General features: G+C 67.2%; 3 protein-coding genes across 11 annotated transcripts in view; 2 read left to right on the top strand and 1 right to left on the bottom strand.

Annotated features, from left to right (window-relative positions):
* The first annotated feature begins 955 nt into the window (after window positions 1-955).
* On the top strand, window positions 956-7,441 carry PKDREJ (polycystin family receptor for egg jelly). The gene is made up of 2 exons (XM_055143631.1): window positions 956-5,188; window positions 5,279-7,441. The coding sequence occupies exons 1-2, from the start codon at window positions 956-958 to the stop codon at window positions 7,439-7,441; spliced, it is 6,396 nt and encodes a 2,131-aa protein (XP_054999606.1).
* Window positions 7,442-10,591: 3,150 nt separating this feature from the next.
* CDPF1 (cysteine rich DPF motif domain containing 1) lies at window positions 10,592-17,607 on the top strand. The gene is made up of 5 exons (XM_004610754.2): window positions 10,592-10,830; window positions 11,195-11,314; window positions 11,899-12,018; window positions 12,364-12,475; window positions 12,570-17,607. Exons 3-5 carry the CDS (start codon window positions 11,906-11,908, stop codon window positions 12,714-12,716), a joined length of 372 nt encoding a protein of 123 aa, XP_004610811.2. The 5' UTR covers window positions 10,592-10,830; window positions 11,195-11,314; window positions 11,899-11,905; the 3' UTR covers window positions 12,717-17,607.
* Window positions 13,192-19,626, bottom strand: part of PPARA (peroxisome proliferator activated receptor alpha) — a 76,839-nt gene continuing 70,404 nt past the window's right edge. For all 9 annotated transcript variants that reach the window (XM_055143084.1, XM_055143087.1, XM_055143082.1 and 6 more), the window contains one exon: window positions 13,192-18,763. In XM_055143084.1, coding sequence (XP_054999059.1) covers window positions 18,516-18,763 — 248 coding nt within the window. In that variant the 3' untranslated portion in view covers window positions 13,192-18,515. The remainder of the gene's footprint in view (window positions 18,764-19,626) is intronic.

Below are 19,626 nucleotides of genomic sequence, written 5' to 3'. Positions count from 1 at the left end.
CACCCCCCCCAGGACCCCCAGCACTGTCGTGTGGGGCACAAACAAAACAAAACTTAAGATAAAGTTTACTACCCTCGGCATCTTTTTTTTTTTTTTTTACTTTTTGGGTCACACCCGGCGATGCTCAGGGGTCACTCCTGGCTCTGCACTCAGGAATCACCCCTGATGGTGCTCGGGGGACCAGATGGGACGCTGGGAATTGAACCCAGGTTGACTGCGTGCAAGGCAAACTCCATCCCCGCTGTGCTATCACTCTGGCCCCCTGCCCTTGACACTTTGTAATAAGTGAAGGATAAAATAAGCTCAGAGACACAGAGCCCACGAAGCGGGTAGGTCGGGACAGGAAAGGAGACAGATCCCGCCGGCCTGAGAGAAGGACACTGCGTCTGCAGGGAGCATCAGATGGGGCAGACCCAGGAAAGGGTTGAAGGGTCCCTCAACCTGCTGCAGGCGCCCGGCCCTGCCCCCTGTGCCCGCCTCACTGGCACTTCCAAAGGCCCAGGGACGTGAGTCAGCCGCAGAAATACTCTTTAGTGTCATGACTACAGCCGTTGGGGCGCCCCATCACTCACGGTCTCACTGCAGGGGGCTCCTGCCACCTGGGGGGTGTGAGATGGGGTGAGGGCAACGACCCCGGCTGTGCGCCCCACGTGGGCTTGGGGTGGGCGGGGCTCTGCTCCCAGCTCCCCTCCGGGCCTGCCTGGTGGTCAGTGCCCCTGGACATCCCGGCTGAGCCCCACCTAGCTCCGTCCCAGGGTCCCAGCGCCCCCCACGACTCCCACTCGCCCCCCTCCGCCCCCAGCTCCCCTGGCTCCAATGCCCTCTCCCCTGCGGTCGGACCCTCTTGCCGCCGGGCCCCGTGACCCCAGCCCCCTGACCAACGCCCCGAGCCCCGTGACCCCATGACCCCGCGGACGGCAGTTGGCTACCCGCGTCCTCCCGGCTGGACGGCGCCATGCGGCCTGGACCCGCGCTGCTGCTCCTGGGGCTGGGCCTTGGCCTGGGCCTCCCGCCCACGCCCCCGCCACGCCGCGACCCGCCGCCCGGACCCCCGGCCCGCGTCCCCCTGGAGGCCGAGGGGGCCGCGCCGCGCCGCCCGGTGGGTGCCCGCGTCCCCGGCCCGCGCGCGCACCCAGCCCGTGCGCCCTCGCGCGCGCCCCCGGCCCGTGCGTCCTCGCGTGCGCGCCCGGCCGCCCGCCAACGCTTTCGGCCGTGCACGGTCCAGAACCTGCGGATCACGTCGAACCGGGGCCCGTCCCCGCTGGTTCTGAACCGTAAGCTGAACGCGACCCTGGACGGGAACGTGCGCGTGGACTGTGTGCAGGCGCAGAGCAGACTGGGGAGGTGGCAGGTGCTGGCCCTGCGGTCCATGGGCGACCCCCACCACTGGCGCAGGTCCCTGAAGCTCAACCTGGTGACCGGCAAGGAGCAGTGGATCCTGCACATCCCCAGCAACTTCCTAGCTCCCGGCCTGTACGTCTTCAACTTCTCCCTCAGCCTCCTCGGCGCCCGCGGGGAGTTGGCGAAGGCCTCGGACCGCTTCTACATCACCTTCACCAGAAGCCCCCTGCAGGCTGTCCTCGAGGGGCCCCGGAACCTGACCATGAGCTTCGCCGACCCGCTGGTCCTGAATGGCTCGGCCTCCTCGGACCCCGACGCGGACAAGAACCCTTTCGACGGCATGCAGTTCTCGTGGTACTGCAGCACCGACGCCGCCCCCCTCCAGGGACCCCCGCAGCTCACAGGGAGGGACCACCTCTGTCTCCCGGAGCAGGCATCTCTGCTGTGGCCGGGCCCCCAGGGCTCGGTCCTGGCGCTCCCGCCCAGGACCCTCCGAGGCGGCCGCACGTACTTTTTCAAAATGGTCACCCGGAAGGCAAGCCGGATGGCGTCCGCTGAAAAAACGGTCCAGGTGGAGCCCGGCCCCCCGCCGCCCACGGACATCAAGTGCCTGGAAAACTGCGGCCCAGTGCTCATGGTCTCGGAGGCCTTCTCCCTGTGCGCCAACTGCACCCAGTGTGCCCCCCGCGACGAGTACACGTGGTCCCTGGAGTCGGACGCCGGGGAGGAGCTCCTGTTCGACTGGGAGGCGCACACCACCACCGGGCGGGCGGGGGCCTGCGTGTCCCTGAAGGCCTTCGCGCTGCAGGGCCTCCCGGAGGCGGGCTACCGGGCGCGGGTGCACCTGGCGACGTGGGGGGGCCGGGACGTGCGCCTGGCGCACGCCTTCGCCGTGAACCAGCCCCCGCAGGCCGGGGAGTGCCACGTGCGGCCGGCGGAAGGCACCTCGCTGCTCACCCACTTTGTCATCCAGTGTCTGGGCTTCAGGGACAAGGACGCCCCGCTGACCTACAGGATCCTGGTCTCCGACCTGCGCGGGTTCGGCACCATCAGCTCGCTGGGGGAGAACACGCTGGGCGCCACCCTGTACCTGGGCAACGCGTCGAGCGTGGCCACGCCCTTCCTGCCCCCGGGGGACCCCGCCGACCGCGACGCCCTGAGGCTGTACGCGCAGGTGTCCGACGCCCGCGGGGCCTTCTCCCAGGTGGCCTTCTGGGCCAGGGTGCACGCGCCCACCACCTCCCTCTCATCGGCGGAGCTGCTGCAGCAGCTGGACGACCTGACCACGGCGCCCGTCCTGAGCGCCGTGGCCCTGGTGAGCGACCAGCACGTGGAGGTGGCGGGCTACCTCTTCTACCTGGCGGCGGCCATGCTCAAGGACGTGCGGCCAGGGCGGGGACAGCAGGACGCGCGGGAGAGGCTGTACGAGCTGCTGGTCTCCAAGGCCGCCCTGCTGCCCCTGGACACGGTGGAGCAGATCAGCCAGGTGCTCATGCTGGTCACCAAGCTGACCGAGGTGGCCGAGGACCTGCCCCGGGCCCTGCAGGTCAAGGCCCTGGCGAGGATCTGGCAGGCGAACGAGGCCCTGCAGAAGCACCGGGGGGCCGAGCACTTCGACACGGAGCAGGTGGAGGCCATGTGCACGGGCGTCCTCACCACCCTGTCCAACCTCCTGCACCAGACCAGCCTCCACGAGGTGGCCGAGGAGCCGCTGTACGTGCTGCAGGACCTCGTGACCACCGTCCTGGCCGGGAAGGTGCCGGGCAACGAGACCACCGCCCTGAGGAGCACCAGCGTCAACATCTACGTCAGGAAGACGCACAAGTGGAACGTCAGCGTCATCTGCGAGGAGGGCCCGGCCGGCCCGGCCTGCTTCCAGCCCACGCTGCACGGGGCGGGCGTGGAGGGCCTGCCCGAGAGCTCCCCTGTCTCCGTCATGTTCTGCATGTTTGCCGCCGACCCCTTCCCCTGGCTCGCGGAGCCGGCGCTGAGCGCGGTCCGGGTGGCCGGCTTCCGCGTGACGGGGACGGGCCAGAATGGGGACACGGTGGACGTCGTCCCCGATGTGACGGACACTTTCCTGCTGCGGACAAACCTGAGCGACGGCCTCTTCCCCCTCACCGTGGGGCCCGAGGACCAGTCGGAGGAGACCGGGGAGCCGGGGCGGGTCACCTCGGGTGCCTTCAGCTTCGAGCTGGGCAGCACGGCCCAGGAGGTGCTGGTGTACATCCTGACGGAAGTCACGGTGCTGTTCACCGCGTCGCTGTACGCCGGCCGCACGGTCTCCGAGGCCGCTCTGGTGGCCACCTTCCTCGTGCCCCCCGACGGCCCCCCGGTGGCCAACCAGAGCGACCACTTCGACCCGGCCTGCGCGGTGACGTCGGTCCACGTACTCTGCCTGTCCCCGTCGTTGCTGCAGCTGGTGGCCGAGAGGAGCCAGGAGGCGCCGGCCTGGCTGGCCGTGGTGCTGCGGGCGCCGCGCTTCGTCACCAGCCCCACCAGCCGGCTCGTCAACGTCTCGGTGCTCCGCCTGCAGTGCCTGGACATGGCGGGCGACTACGGGGAGTGGCGGGAGCACACGTGCGCGCTGGGGCCGCACACCACGTGGGCGCGGGTTCACTGCGTCTGCGCGGCGCACGCGGGCCGCGCCCGGCGGCAGCTCGGCTTCCTCAGGGACACGGGCGAGCAGCTCAAGACCCACTTCCTGAGCTCCCGGGTGCTGGTGGCCCCCAACTACGTGGACCTCCGGCTGGAGGTCATCAAGACCATCCCGCAGAACCCCGTGACCCTCGTGACCGTCGTGCTCATCATGGTCCTCTACGTGGCCTTCGCCTTCTGGGCCCTGCACCGCGACGAGACGGACCAGTTCCTGCGGGACCATGTGATCGTGCTCCCCGACAACGACCCCTACGACAACTTCTGCTACCTGCTCACCGTCTTCACGGGCAGCCGCTGGGGCGCGGGCACCCGGGCGGACGTCTTCGTCCAGCTGCGGGGCTCGGAGGCGGCCAGCGACGTGCACTGCCTGAGCCACCCGCAGGTCCGGGCGCTCTACCGGGGCAGCGTCAACACCTTCCTGCTGACCACGCGGGCAGACCTGGGCGACCTGCAGTCCCTCCGCGTGTGGCAGAACAACGAGGGCCGGGCGCCCGGCTGGTACCTGAGCAGGGTCAAGGTCGAGAGCCTGTTCGGCCGGCGCATCTGGCTGTTCATGTGCCGGAAGTGGCTCTCGGTGGACACCTCCCTGGACGAGACCTTCTACCCCGTGCCCGCCGACCGCAGCCTGCACCGGGGCGACTACTTCTTCATCGACTGCGTCCACAGCCTGGGCGCCGACCACGCCTGGTTCTCCGTCTTCTCCGGCATGGTGGGCGACGGCTTCAACCGGCTGCAGCGGCTGTCCTGCTGCCTGGCCATGCTGCTCGCGTCCCTGCTCACCAACATCATGTTCTTCTCGCTCGAGCCCGAGGACGACGAGGGCCCGGTGACCCTCAAGTACGTGGAGACGGTGGTCGTCGGCTTGCAGAGCTGCCTCATCACCCTCCCGGTGCAGCTGGTCATCGCCGCCTTGTTCACGTATTCGCAGAGGCGGCCGCAGGCCGAGCTCGAGGACGTGGCCCCCCCGGCGGCCCCCGCGCCGGCCCAGGACGGGGGGCACTGGGAGGAGCGCCTGGCGGCCTGGTACACCGAGGAGGCGGACAAGGCTCAGAGGAAGGCGCTGCGGAAGAAGCAGGCCCAGGGCAAGCCGGGCGGGGCCAAGTCCAGGAGGGGCCGCCTGCTGTTCCAGGTGCCCGAGGCGCGGAGCCCCGCCCAGCCCCACCGGGACACGCCCATGTCTCGGAGCCCCGCCCAGCCCCACCGGGACGCGCCTGTGTCGCGGAGCGCCTCCCAGACCCACACAGGTGCCAGCACCCCCAGCGTCCGGGACATGCCCCAGCGCCACCGGAGCACGGAATTTGCGCATCCGGACCCCGGGTCCCACCAGGAGAAGCCCCCGCTCGCCCTCGGGTCTGTGCCCCCGAAGCCGGGACCCTCCAGAAAGAAGCTCCGGCTCGTCCTGCCCTGGTGGTGCGTCTTCGTCGCCTGGGTCCTGGTGTTCGTCGTCTGCAGCGTCTCCTCGGCCTTCGTCATCTTCTACGGGCTGACGTATGGCTACGAGAAGTCCATCGAGTGGCTCCTGGCCTCCTTCTGCTCCTTCTGCCAGTCCGTGCTCCTGGTGCAGCCCCTGAAGATCATCCTCATCTCGGGCTACCGGGCCAACCAGCCCAAGTACGCCAAGAACCTCTCCTGGACCAGCAGCTACCAGTACACGCAGATCCACCTGCGGCCCCGCGGCCTGAGCCCCGAGGAGACCGAGGCCCTGCACCGGGACATCGCCGCCCTCCGCCGCTCCCGCATGTACCAGCCCCTCACCGAGGACGAGGTCCGCATCTTCCGGAGGAAACAGCGGGTGCGCAGGCGGGCGCTGCTCTTCCTGGGCTCCGTGCTCACGCACGTCCTCTTCCTGGGCCTGCTGCTGGCCCTGGCGGCCGCGCTTGACCACGCCGAGACCTTCGAGCACAATCGCTTCCTCCTCGACCGCTTCTCGATGGGCCTGGGCGGCGTCACCCGGCTGCACGACGTCTACCAGTGGCTGGGCCGCGTGCCTGTGCCCCTCTTCCACAACGCCCAGCAGCCCACCTTCCTCCCCGAGAGCTCCTCCAAGATCCTGGGCCTCCCGCAGGTGAGGCAGGTGCGGGCCGAGCCCGGCGAGAAGCCCTGCCCGCCCGCCCAGAAACTGGGCCCCAGCCAGAGCCGGGGGCGGATCCGCTGCCACCCCGAGTACGGGGTCGACCGCGAGGACACCAGGAACTACTCGAGAGCCTGGGGCGAGGCCTACGGCAAGAAAGCCGAAGGGTTCCTCTACAAGCCTCCGGAGGCGCGGACGGCCTACACGTCCTTCGGGGCCCTGGACGCCTACGGGTCTGGTGGCTACGTCTTCTACTTCTACCCCGAGGAGCAGCATTTCAACTCCACGCTGCGGCTCGCGGCCCTGCAGCAGGGCCGCTGGCTGGACGCGCACACATGGGCCGTGATCCTGGAGCTGACCACCCTCAGCCCAGACGCCGGGCTCCTCTGCAGCCTGTCCGTGCTGTTCGAGGTCTCGCAGGAGGGCGCGGTGAGCGCCAGCCTGGCCCTGCACGCCTTCGCGCTGGCCGGCCTGGGCCGGGAGTCGGCGGCGGAGGTCTGCCTGTACTCGGCCCTCCTCCTCTTCTTCGCGGCCTACGTGCTGGACGAGGCGTACGCTGTGGGGCAGGAGGGGGCCGCCTACGTGAGGAGCGTCTACAACTGGCTCAACCTGGCCCTCAAGGGCCTCTTCGCCGTGGGCATCGTGCTCTTCGTGTGGAAGCACGTCCTGGCTACGCGCCTGACCCACGCCTGCGTGTCCCGCCCGGCGGCCTTCCTGCCCTTCCACGCCGTGGCTCAGCTGGACCACGCCATGAGGGTCATCCTGGGCCTCCTGATCTTCCTGAGCGTCCTGAAGAGCCTCCGGTACACCCGCGCCTTCTACGACGTGCGCCTGGCTCAGGGGGCTGTGCAGGCGGCCGCGCCAGCCATCGGCCACGTGGCCCTGATGGTGGCCGTGTGCTTCTTCGCCTACGTGGTCTTGGGCTACCTGGTGTTCGGCCAGCACGAGTGGCACTACAGCAGCCCGGCGGCCGCGGTGCAGACCATCCTCTCGTACTGCGTCTCGGCCTTCCGGGACACGGAGTTCCTCGGCGAGCGGGCCCTGGGCCTGCTCTTCCTCGCCTCCTTCCTGCTGGTGGTGATCTCCGTGCTCATCAGCCTCCTCCGGGCCGTCCTGCTGTCGGCCTACGCGGGGATGAGGCAGCCCGTGTACGAGGAGCCGTCGGACGAGGCGGAGGCCGTGACCTACCTGTGCCGGAAGCTCCGGGCCGCGCTGGCCTTCGTGCTGTGCCAGCCGGAGCCCCCACCCGAGCCGGAGCCCGAGTGCCTGGTGGGCATGGTGTACGGGCAGCCGCTGAGGAGGGGCCGCCAGTACCTGGGGCTGAAGACGCGGAACATCAGCGGGAGGAGGATGGTCTACCTGGTGGTCTGACGGGCGCCCCCGCCCCCGGCACAGCCCCCTCGGCCCGGAATCCCACCCGGGGCGGGCAAGGGGAGCTACGGCGCTGACAGCCGTCCAGGGGGCTGGAGACCCTGAAGGTAGGGGAGGGGCCCTCCCCCCAGCCCCCCGATGGCAGGGCACAGAGGCCCTGCCACTTGGCCCCGCCATAGACCAGGGGCTGCCACTGTCCCCATCGCAGGGGCGGAGGGTGAAGGGCAGGGGAAGGCTCCGGGTTTGACTCGGGTGTCGCAGAACAGTGTTTGGGACGAGCACAGAGACGCGAGTCCTGTTCCAGCAAGCGGCCAGCTCACCCCGCAGATGCCTCTCGGGCTTTGTGGAAATTAAACCTGAGTATTTTTTTCGGGAGATGCGTGGATTCTAGGGGGAGGGTCACGGCGCTGGGGGCTCCCGCCCCGAGAGGGGCCCCGAGTCGGAGGGCAGCCCGGAGTCTGCGCTGGGCACTGCTGAGGGAGCCGCAGGCTACGGGTGGGAGAAGACGAGCCTGATCCGGAGGCCCTACCTGGGGGTCACCAGGGGCCCTAGTGGCCGGGCATGCCCACGACCCGGCCCCCTGGAGCCTGAGTGCGTCTGCCTGGGTGGGCCTGGGGCACACACAGTCCCGACTCCTGGACAGCTGAAGCCCTTTCTGCCTGGCCCTGGGGGGCACAGGGGCCCACTTTCCATCCCGCCCCCCAGGAGAGTACTCGGAGGAGGAGGAAGAGGACAGTGCGGGCACATACACACACACTCCTACACAGACACACACATGTACAGACACACACGCACAGACACACGCAGACACACACGCACAAACACACACTCCTACACAGACACACACGCACAAACACAGACACACAAACACACTCCTACACAGACACGCAGACACACAGCACAGACACACACTCCCACACAGACACAAACACTCTCACTGCCCCACATGCTATCTCACACATGCCCCCCCCACTCAACAATCTCCCCCACACTCACATCCACACCCACACACATATAATTCCACTCCCCACTCACACAAATATGTACATTCACACACACACACACACCCCGGCCCACATCAGGGCTAAGCTCGGAAGCGCAGGCCAGAGCCAGGAGCGGCCTCGGGCTGACCTTGCAGAGACTCAGCTGCTGACGGGAGGGGGCCGGGACAGCCGCCCTGCAGGACAGCAGCGGCATCAGAGAGGGGACACCAGCCTGCTGACCGCTGCGGGCAGACTCAGGGAAAGGAAGTAGCAAGGGCCGCTCACTTCTCTTTCCTCCCTCGCCTTCCTTCCCCCTCCCTCCCTCCCTCCCCCAGCTCAGTTACTGCTCCCACCCCCCAAAGTGCCCCCCTTGGGTGTCACCCCTGGCTCCTCTCCCGCCCCCGCCCCCCGCTTGGTGGTCCGGGTTCTGTGGGCTGAGGCCCAGGGCTGCCCTATTCTGTGCTTCTCTGTACTCCCCGGAGAGGTGTTCCCGCTCCCCCGGTGTAGTCGGGGTCCCTTGTGAAGGCCGAGCTCCCAGGCCACGGCAGTGACCTCGAAAGGACACCTCAGACCCTCCGACCTCATCTCCTTTCTAGGACATTCCAGAACATTCCGCAGCAGCCCAGGCCTGCCGTGTCTGCAGGGCACAGGCACCTTGATGCGGGTCCAGCGGGCCCAGTCCAGCCGCCCTCGGCAAGGCCAAGAATCGGGACGAGGTTCCGGGCGGAGGTTGCTCCTGGCCACTGGGGGGCACGCAGACCCCCACCCCGGCCCCTTCCTCCAGCCAGGCTGCCCACCTCTCCTGAGCTTCTCGGCCAATATGTTCTCCGTGTTTCCCAAAGCGGACGTGGTCGCGCTCCCAAGGGCTCTGGAACCACCGGCCCGGGCAGTGGTTGCCTCTGGAGCCAGTAGGGAACACTCTGTATGTGGACTCCAGGGTGCGGCGAGTAGGGGTTGGCCTTGCACTCGGCCCCTCGGGGTTCCATCCCCGGGATCATGGCTCCCCTGGAGACACCAGGAGTGACCCCTGAGCACTGAGGCAGGAGCAAGCCCTGAGGCTGGGGGTGGCCCAGAAAACAACGAAGAGAAACGGGGATCTGGGAGCATTAGAGGCTTCTTTCCCGAAAGGGGGGTGGTGGGCCAGGTAAGTTTGGGGGTGCAGCGTGACAGTCTAGCAGGTCAGGCATTTGCCTGGCTGACCCCAATGATCCCAGCAGACCCTGTGGTTCCCCCGAGCACAGGAAGGAGTGATCCCCGAGCACAGAGCCCCGAGCACTGCTGGCTGTGGCCCCAACCAAAAACTAACAAGAAGATAAAATTGTCAGTTCCCGATCCCAGGCCAGGGCGTCCCAAAAATGTGGGGACACTCTGTTCACGTCTGAGTCCCAGAGGACAGAGCTCCGCCCCGGCCCGCGGCTGCAGCAGGGCGCCTCTGCCCACAGACTGACGGCTCCCGAGGAGCAGCCGAGGGTCTCGGGAGGGTGTGTGTGGTGTGTGGGGGGCGGTGTTACAGCCGTGCAGGCCCAGGGGAGGTGTGGTGAGGATGCCCTGTGGAACCTGCCGTGGGACGAGGAGCGCGCTGGGAGCGCCAAGCCTGAAGGACGGTGGGACCCAGGTGAGCTGCGACCTAGCACGCGGGGCCACATCTTGGGAACTGCGTTCAGGTGCCACAGCTCACTGCCACATCCTGGGTGCCAAATCTCAGTGTCACATCCCGGACGCCGCATCCTGGGCATTGCATCCCGGGTACCACATCCCGGGCGCGGCATCCCGGGTACCACATCCCGGGGGGGCCGCATCACGTGGGGGGCGGTGCCTGCTAACCCGCACAGATCGGGACCTGTGGCCACGCTCCGGCCTCTGCGGGGCCCGGGGAACCCAGAGAGCGGCTGGGAGGAGGTGGGCGCGCGGGGTCCGAGTCAGGGTCTCGCGCCCACCCCTGCGAACTGCCCCGGCTCGCGGCCCGCGAGGCCCAGAGGAGACGCGCGAAGCGGAAGTCCACCCAAGCCCCGCCCATCCAGGGCGCGCATGCGCACCTGGAAGGCGCCGTGGGCGACGGGGCGGGGCCCGCACGTTCGGGGCGGAGACTCCGTGGCGTGGGCGGTGCCCGGGCGGGGTCCGCGCGCACGCATTGGCCGGGACCGCGCGGGGCGGGGCTGGCGGGAGGTGATTGACGCGGCGCGGCCGGGCTGGTCCCTTCCCGGGCTTCCGGCTCCGCTGCTCCGGGCTTGGGTCGCGGGGCTCCGGGGTTCCGCCGCGGAGTCGGGCCGGGCCGGGCCGCGGGAGCCCGGGTTAGGCGGAGGGCGGGCTCGGGCCTGGACGTGCGGGGCCACAGCCTCTGCGGACCTCGTGCCCGCTGCAGAACCGGGCCTGCCCGCTGCAGAACCGGGCCTGCCCGCGAGCAAGGCAAGCGCTGTAACCCCAGCACCATCTCTCCACCCCCCACCCCCGTTATTTCAGTTTTATTTGGGGGTGGGCCACACCCAGCAGTGCTCTGGGCTCCTCCTGGCCCTCTGCTCAGGGGGTCCCTTTTTTTGTTTCTGTTTGGGGGTAACCCCCGGCTGTGCCCAGGGCTTCCTGCTGGCTCTGTGTGGGACCCTGACCTAGCATCACTCCTGGTGGGCTCCCGGGACCCCCCAGTGCTGGGGATCGGGTCCAGGTTAGCCAAGTGCAAGGCACACGCCCTACCCGCCCCGCTGTCCCATCTCTGGGGGCGCCAACTTGAGTTCCTTTTAATAGTCAGTTTCTTAATAATAAAACTTTTGTCTAGGGGCTGAAGAGACAGTACAGCAGGTAGGCACTTGCCTGGCCCCCAGCTGGCCCAGTCTCCATCCCTGGCCCCACAGACGGTCCTCGAGCACCGCCAGGCGTGATCTCTGAGCATAGCCAGGTACGACCCTTGGGCCCCCACCCCACCAAGACAGATTTTCTTTAATCCCACTGAGCGACGTCCCCTTTCGTTCCTGACTTTTATTAATTTTAAAATCATAATTCCTCTATCTTGATCAGACGAAACCCGCCCTGGAGCCCTGAAATAACTGGATCTGGTTGTGTTGATTCCCCACCCAACCATTTCCCATTTGCTTTGTGCATTTTCTATTTCCTCTGCTTTCTCTTCTGTCTTTTCTTCCTGCTTGGGTGGGGTGGACTTCGCTTTGTCCCAAACTCCGTGGCTGACTCCTCGGACCCTCATTATCCTCAGGGTGGGCTGTTGAGGGGGCACCTGCCAGGCCCAGGCCAGCCCCGTCTTGGTCCCCAGAGCACCACCTGGTGTGACTGAAATCCCCGACCCCCGAAACAGGACACTGGGAGATCGTACGGGTACCCTTCTGCTCTGGCTGCATGTGGGGGTGGGGGATGGAGGGGGGTCTGTCTGCCAAGCGGCCTGTGGAGAGCGAGAGCCTTAGGCCTGTACAGAGGGGAAGGTGGGTTTAGGTTGGGGGCAGCTCTGAGGGTGATGCCCCGCCCCTCCAGCCCCCTGATGGCATGTGAGGCAGAGCGAGGCCCCTTGGGGATGTTTGAGTGCCAGCTGTGTGCCCTCACCGCGCCCTACAGCTACGTGGGCCAGAAGCCCCCCGACACCCAGTCTGTCGTGTGAGTACGCTCTGGCGGCTGGGCTCTGGCACCTTCGGGGGCCCCTTCCCCGCCCGCCGCGTCCAGCCCCGGCTCGCAGGGGCCTTCGGGGCAGCGAGGGGACCTCCTGGCGGTGGGCCCTGCTCTGCTGTTTCTCCTAGGGGATGGGGGGAGGGGCTGGCCACCTTCTGCGCGGTCACAGAGCACCTGGGGGTCAGCGCCTTGTCCAGCGGGGCCGGGCGTGGGCAGCCCTGTGCTGGGGGCCTCGGGACCCCCCTCCGATGAGGCGGGGGCGCGGGTGGGGGTCTGGTGCCCGCCGGCCGGTCCCTTGTGTGACTCCCGGGGTCCCTGGGGGTCCGCCCGCAGCCTGCTGGAGGAGAGCTACGTCATGAAGGACCCCTTCTCCCCGGACAAGCAGCGCTTCCTGGTGCTGGGCTCGCGGTGCAGCGCCTGTAGCCGGCTGGTGTGCGTGGGCCCGGTGGGTAGCCCCAAGGGTCGAGGGTCGCGGGGAGGGGCGGAGTGGGGGGCGGGTGGGGGCCGGGTCTCAGCGCCTGCCTCGCCCCTGCCCGCAGGGCTGCAGCTTGTTCTACTGCCGACGCTTCTGCCTGCCCTGCGTCCGAGACAACCTCAGCGCCTTCCCGCAGGAAATCCGGCAGGACCTGGACAAGAGGGCAGCCGCAACCAAGACGCCGGCCGGCCGGCCCGGGGCCCAGCCGTGAGGGCGGCGGGCCAGAGGGGCCGGGGGTGGCCGGCAGCCAGGGAAGGAGGCCTGGGAGCCTGGCAGCTGCTCCATGGAGGACGAGCCTGCCCCCGGGGGTCACCTTGAGGGCTGGTGGGGGGCGGGGCGGGCGCCCACGGGTCCCGGTGAGCCGGGACGGCCAAGGGCTCCTGTTGTGGTCAAGACCGAAGGCTCCGAGGACAATAAAAATGCAGCCAGAGCCCTGAGAGCCGTGGAGGCCGCATGCTGAGCAGCGCCGGGCCAGGGCCAGTGCGCGGACCCCTTTCCCCTGCGCCCTGTCCCCCCCGCCTCGCCCCAGCCCCTGGGGCCCCCAGAGTGCAGCAGCCGGGAGGGCCCGCCGGGGCTCATCTCAGATGCCCATACTTCGCAGAGCTGCTCACGGGGTCCTGCCGCGAGCGTGACCCCCCCAGCCGGACCCCCAGCCCACCCCGAGGGATCACCCAGGGAGCCAGATGCACTTTAAAAAATAGTTTTATTTATTTTTTTCAAGACCATTAAGGCAGAACTGTACCCTGAATCGTCTTTACATTCATCGGTCACAGCACGACATTGTGGACAGACAGGCCGGGGTCTGGCACAGGCACCCGGGTGGGCCCCTCCCCGGGGGGGAGAGCTGGCCCCCGAGTCTGGCATAGAGAGGGACCCTTTTCCACTCCCGGAGTGACGAGGCCGCCCCGAACACTGAGATAAGGCACTGGGGAGTCTCGCCCGGGCGGGGCCTCCCGTCCAGGTGGGCTGAGCCGGGTCTGCTCCGAGAATGGGGGTTTCCATGGGGCCTTGGGGGCACCCCAGCCGGCCCGGGCCAGCCCCGTCAGCCACCGACCTGGAGGGTCCAGTGGCGTCTATGAAGGTCTCGGGTGGCTTCGCCCATAGATTTGCCATGCACAGGAATGGGGGTCCCGAGAGGAGCTGTGGGGTCTGCGTGTGTGTGTGTGTGTGTGTGTGTGTGTGTGCGTGCAATAGTGTATACCCATGCTATATGCGTGCTACGTGTGTGCTGTTTCTGCACCTAGTGTGTATACCCGCGCTGTGTATGTGTACTACATTTGTGTGCTCGTGTGCTGTGTCTGCGTGTAGTGTATACCCACAGTGTGTGTGTGTGTGTGTGTGTGTGTGTGTGTGTGTGGTGTCCCGTACACAGGTCTGCAGAGCTCTGTGTCCGCATTTGTTCCCCCCCCAGGGGTGCCAGGGTCAGCCTGGAGCATCGGGGCAGCAAACACTGCTCTGGTGCGGGTCCCGGGGCATGATTGTCGGGTCACTAGTCTTCGAGGGTTGCCTGGCACCGCGGTGGGGCCGGTGGGAGCCTCCCTGACGTGCTAGGGGGCAGCGCCAGCCGGGGTGGCACTGAGTGGGGACCCTTCCAGGCCTGAGGGCAGGACAGCGGTGTTGTCTCGGAAAGGCCGGCGACAGCTGCAGCCTGACCGCACGGAGGCCCCGCGCCCTTCCTGCCGGGGTGGAGGGGGCCGGGCCGGGCGGGCACAGGCGAGGGAGAATGAGGGCCCCGCTCGGAACTAGCTCTCGACGGTTCTTAACTGCTTTGTTGTTGGCAGATGGTGCCGGGGCGGCCACAAGCCCACTGACGTCCTCGCCGCTGCCGGCTGCCCCGTCCAGATGTGCCCTTGGACACGGCGCGGTTTGGCCTGTTCTCGGCCAAGGATGCAGCTGCCGGGGCCCCTTGGTCAGGCCCGGTGCCCACAGCTTCAGGCCAGAAGGGAAAGACGCAGCTGCCCTGGCCCACTCGGGAGGGCCGCGGAGGGGCCACCGTGCTCCTCTGACCCTCGACGCGGCGTCCAAGGGCATGTGGGGAGGTCCCGGAGCCCCTGCGGCGGGAGCAGCCCCAGGGTGTGCCTGGGCGTGAGCACAGACTCAGGGCCTGGGCGCTTCCCACGAGCTACCTGCCCGCCGAGCCCCCGACAGCGCCGGCCATAGCCCAGAGCCAGCCTGACAGTCACAGCCTGAGTCAAGTTACAGTCAAGTCTGAGTCAAGTCAGCCTCAGTTTGACAACTACAGCCCTGAGCCAGTCACAACTTGACAGTCAGAGACACAGCCTGAGTCAGTCACTCACAAACAGCCTGACAGACACAGCCTGAGTCAGTCACACTCAGCCTCAGTCACAGTCACACACAGTCACAGTCACACACAGCTTGACAGTCACACACACAGCCAGAGTCACAGTCACACATCCTGATAGTCACAAACAGCCTGAAAGACACAGCCTGAGTCAGTCACACAGCCTCAGAGTCACAGGTGGAGTCACAGTCACACACAGCTTGACAGTCACACACAGCCTGAGTCACAGTCACACAGCCAGTCAGCCTGACAATCACTCACCGCCGGTCAGTCACAGACACAGCCTGAGTCACAAACACAGACACAGCCTGAGTCAGTCACACTCAGCCTCAGTCACAGTCACATGTGGAGTCACAGTCATACACAGCTTGACAGTCACACACAGTCACAGTCACACACACAGCCTGAGTCACAGCAACACAGCCAGTCAGCTTGACAATCATACTCATAGCTGGACAGTCACAGACACAGCCTGAGTCAGTCACATTCAGCCTCACAGTCACAGGCGGAGTCATAGTCACACTGACAGTCACAGACATAGCCTGAGTCACAGCCACTCACAGCCGGACAGTCAAGACACAGCTTGAGTCACAGTTACACAGCCTGACAGTCACACACAGCCGGACAGTCACAGACACAGCCTGAGCCACAGTCACATTCACAGCTGGACGGTCAGACAGCCTGACAGTCACACTCAGAGTCAGACAGTCACAGACACAATCGCAGTCTGAGAGTCACAACCACAATCTCGCAGTTACAGCCTGACAGAGGTACTCACAGCCACACCCTGACAATCAGAGTCACAGTCTGAGTCAAGTCACAGTCACAGCTTGGCAACCACCACCCTGAGAGTCAGTAACAGCCTGATAGTCACAGATACAGCCTGACAGTTGCACTCACTGCCACAGCCCAACACAGCCACAGCCACAGTCTGACAGTCACAGTCTAAGAGTCAGTCACAGCCTCACAATCACAGCCTGAGTTACAGTCTCAGTCACAGCCTGACAGCCACAGTCGCAGCCCCACAGTCTCAGCCACAGCCTGACAGGCACAGTCGCCGCCCCACGTTCTCAGTGCCAGCCTTGAGGGTCCAGCTCTGAGAGTCGCAGGCCAAGTGTCCAGGCAGGCTCTGAGCGGAGACTCGGCCATGGGTCCCAGGAGCCCCGAGCCGGGACATGGCCTGACCCCTGCCTTGCACAGCTCCTCCACGGGCACACGGCAGACCCTGGGGGGTGGCCCCGCCCCTGTGCCCTGGCTGCTGGGGGCGCCTTCCACAGGCTGGCCACCCCTCCCGGGGGCTTCCCGGCCGCGGGTCCAGGTGGCCGGGGCGCTGGGCCTGGGCCCCCGCTGTTCAAGAGGCCTCGAAAGCAGAGGGGCTTCCTGAAGCCGACCCCCAGGGCCACCCGAGGGAGTGGCCAGTCTGAGCCACACCATGGGACCTCTGGGGCAGGACAAACCCCCCTTGCGAGTCTCCCACGGGCCCGGAGCCCCTGACTTGAGGAGAGAGATGGGGGGTGTCTCCCCGTGGGGGTCTCGGCAGGGCCCACGGAGCCCCCAGGCCTCACTCCTTGCAGGCCCAGGAAGCAGCCAGGGCCCCCGGGTTTCTCAGGCACAGCCAAGTGACCCAAGCTGGCACACTGGTCCCCTCGCACCCTGGTCAGGCGCCTGCGTTGGTGCCACAAACCGAAAGTGGGAGACCATGAAGAATGCAGCAATGGCCAGACAGTGACCCAGAGGCCGTCGTGGGCGACACCAGAGAGTGACCCAGGGGCACCATGGACACCAGAGAGAGACCCGGAGGCACCGTGGACACCAGAGTGACCTAGAGGCACCGTGGATGACACCAGAGAGTGACCCGGAGGCACCGTGGACGACACCAGAGAGTGGCCCAAAGGCACCGTGGACACCAGAGAGTGGCCCGGAGGCACCGTGGACACCAGAGTGACCCGGAGGCACCGTGGACGACCCCACAGCCTTCCTGGGGCTGGGGCCAGCAGAGGGGTCCTGGCGCGTGCGTGGCACAGGCCCGGGTCCTGGGGCCTTTTCGTGCTGCCGGGACGCATGGTTGAGGTAGCTGTGAGTCCATCTGAGTCCCCGGAACCACAAGGCCACGGCCCAGCGTCCGCCCGGGGCACCGGTGTGTCCCCGTGTGTCCCGGAGCCTGGCCTGAGGCCGAGTCTCGGCTCCCCGAGTGGAGCAGGGGGGCGTTGAGCCCCCACGGCCTGGAGCACCCTCAAGCACCTGGAGGGGTGTCGCTGCCCATGGCCCCGGGTCCCGGCAGCTCCCAGACAGTGGCCACGGGGCAGTGGGTGGCCCTGAGGAGCCGGACACCGTTGGCCACTAGTGGACACAGGGCCGGACCATGTTCCCACGACCACGCAGTAGAGGGCCGGAAGCTTCCAGAACCTGTTGGCACGGCTCCGCGGCACAGTGGCTGGCAGGCGCGAGGCTGGCGCTGGCACGGCTCCGGGGGCCACGGGCTCCCCCTGGGCCCCACCCCTGCGGGGCTGCTGACCGGCCGGCACGTGAGCCTCCGGCCGCGCCCTCTCCCAGGACGCCGGAAACCTTCCGTCTGCCCCTGTGCTATTATTTTGTTTTTCCCGTGGCCGCCGCCGTGTCGGGCTGGTCCGGGCCCACGTGGAGGGTCACCGGGTGTTCTGTGACGGCCGGGTCGGCGCTGGAGGGCTGGCGATCCTCTCCTGGGTCCGTTTCTCTGGGACGGTGGACAACAAAACAAGGCGGTTTCCTGGTGTGGGTGGTCCACGAGACCCCCGAGGCCGAGGGGAGCGGCAGGCACAGGGGGCCAGGAGGTGCTGCTGGTGGTCTCTGCAGGACGGGGGCCACCTACCAAAGTGAGTGTGCCACAGCCCAAGGCCAGCGGGCGCCTGAGAGCCCGCGACGGCCCCGCCCACAGTCCTGATTGCCTCGGCTCTGCTCCAGGGACGACCACCGAGTCGCGAAACAATAATAATAATTAAAAAAATAATAATAAAGCTGCATCTTTTACAAGGCAACACAGCAGGAGCCCCGGGGCTGCCGGACCCCTCGGGAACTCGTCACTGTCCCTAAGAACACTGGGGTGGCCCCAAACAGCCTCCCTGGGCGGGCGGTGGGTCCCTGTGTGGGAGGAGAGGAGGGGGGCTCCGGGGGCCTTGGGCAGCTGGTTCCTGCTCTCACAGACCCCACCCGCACCCGAGCAGACAGCTGGCCAAGGCCCCAAGGCAGCGGGGCTCCCGGGAACCCCCGGCAAACCCGGGTCAGGCTTCTCTGATTCCACGTCCCCGGCTAGAGTGCTGCGCCCTCACGGGGCCCCTCGCGGGTTCGAGGATGCCCGGGCCTGTGCCGAGGGCAGTGTGGAGGGCACCTTCCTGGGATCCGGGACACGGAATCAGAGTCTCCCCCAATAAGTAGGCGGCTGCTCTCAGGCCCCTCTCCTTGGAAACATCTAGATCGAAAGGATTATAAGAGTTAAAAACAAAACAAAACAAAAAAAGTGCTGATTAGTTTTCAGAACCCACCAAGGAGCGGGCAGTGGGGAGGGGCGGGAGCGGGGAGACGCCCCGTCTGCCCCGGGATGGTCACCTCGCCACCAGCCGCGGGCCCAGGGGGAGCTCCCTCCTGGCTCTCCGCGCTGCTGACCGCCCGCTGCGCGCGCGCACACTGCGTCAGTGCCGCTCGAGGCGTCCCCCAGGAGGGGGGCGCGCGGGCTCAGTACATGTCCCGGTAGATCTCCTGCAACAGCGGGTGCAGGGCGGCGTCCGACTCGGTCTTCTTGATGACCTGCACCAGCTGCGCGTGCTCGGTGACCAGCTGCCGCAGGTCGGCCAGCTTCTGCAGGAGCTTGGGGAAGAGGAAGGCGTCGTCGGGGTGGTTGCTCTGCAAGTGCCGCTGCAGCACGCGCACGATGCTCTCCTGCATCTGCTCGATGTGCGCCACGTTCAGGAGGCCCGGCCGGTCTGCCCCGGGGGAAACAGAGGTGGGCGCCTGAGGCCGCGAGCACGCACGCACGGATGCGCGCAGACGGACGGAAGGGCCCGCGCATGGATGCACGGACGCGCACACGCACACCCAGACTCGCGCACAGACGCACAGACCCACGCACAGAAGCACGGACCCGCGCACGGACGCACAGACCCGCGCACGGACGCACAGACGCGCGCACGGACGCACAGACCCGCGCACGTATGCACAGACGCGCGCACGGATGCGCACAGACGCAGAGGCGTGCACGAACGCACCCACCCGTGCACGGACGCACGGACCCGTGCACTGACGCGCACATACGCACAGACCCGCGCACGGACGCGCGCATGGACGCACAGATGCGCACGCGCAAGCTCAGACCCGCTCAGGACGTACCGACCCGCGCACAGACACGCACAGAGCCGCGCGCGGATGCACAGACGCGCACGGACCCGCAGATGGACGTACCGAGCTGCGCACGCACGCACGAACCCGCGCACGGACCCATGTACAGACGCACAGATATACACAAGGACGCACGGATGCACGCGGGGGTGGGGGACGCTGCGGGCGGGATCGCAGGGTGGGGAGGGGGTCTCGGATCTTGGCGCCGACACGTCCAGACGCGCCCACCAGCGTAGCACCAGCCACGCCAGCCTGCACTCGGTTTCCCCGGAGAGACCGGGAGGGCAGACGCAGCCCCACACTGGTGACCCTCATGCTCAGGACCCTTGCAGGGAGGGAAGGCGCGCGTGAAACAGCGGAGGGGCGGGCAAACTCCCGCTGGGCCGTGCCAATATTCCCATCGGACAGATGCAGGGCAGCCCCGACCCTTCTAGTCGGGCCCAGCCGGGGG

This window comes from Sorex araneus, chromosome 6 (genome assembly GCF_027595985.1).
Source record: "Sorex araneus isolate mSorAra2 chromosome 6, mSorAra2.pri, whole genome shotgun sequence".
Lineage (NCBI taxonomy): Eukaryota > Metazoa > Chordata > Mammalia > Eulipotyphla > Soricidae > Sorex > Sorex araneus.
This window is presented reverse-complemented; position numbering and strand designations above follow the sequence as displayed.

Coding starts and splice junctions, on each gene's coding strand:
- PKDREJ (XM_055143631.1), top strand. CDS start 956: ATGCGGCCTGGACCCGCGCTGCTGCTCCTGGGGCTGGGCCTTGGCCTG. Junction 5,189..5,278: donor CGCCCATGTCTCGGAGCCCC/GCCCAGCCCCAC, acceptor GACATGCCCCAG/CGCCACCGGAGCACGGAATT.
- CDPF1 (XM_004610754.2), top strand. CDS start 11,906: ATGGCATGTGAGGCAGAGCGAGGCCCCTTGGGGATGTTTGAGTGCCAG. Junction 12,019..12,363: donor CCCGACACCCAGTCTGTCGT/GTGAGTACGCTC, acceptor GTCCGCCCGCAG/CCTGCTGGAGGAGAGCTACG. Junction 12,476..12,569: donor GGCTGGTGTGCGTGGGCCCG/GTGGGTAGCCCC, acceptor CCCTGCCCGCAG/GGCTGCAGCTTGTTCTACTG.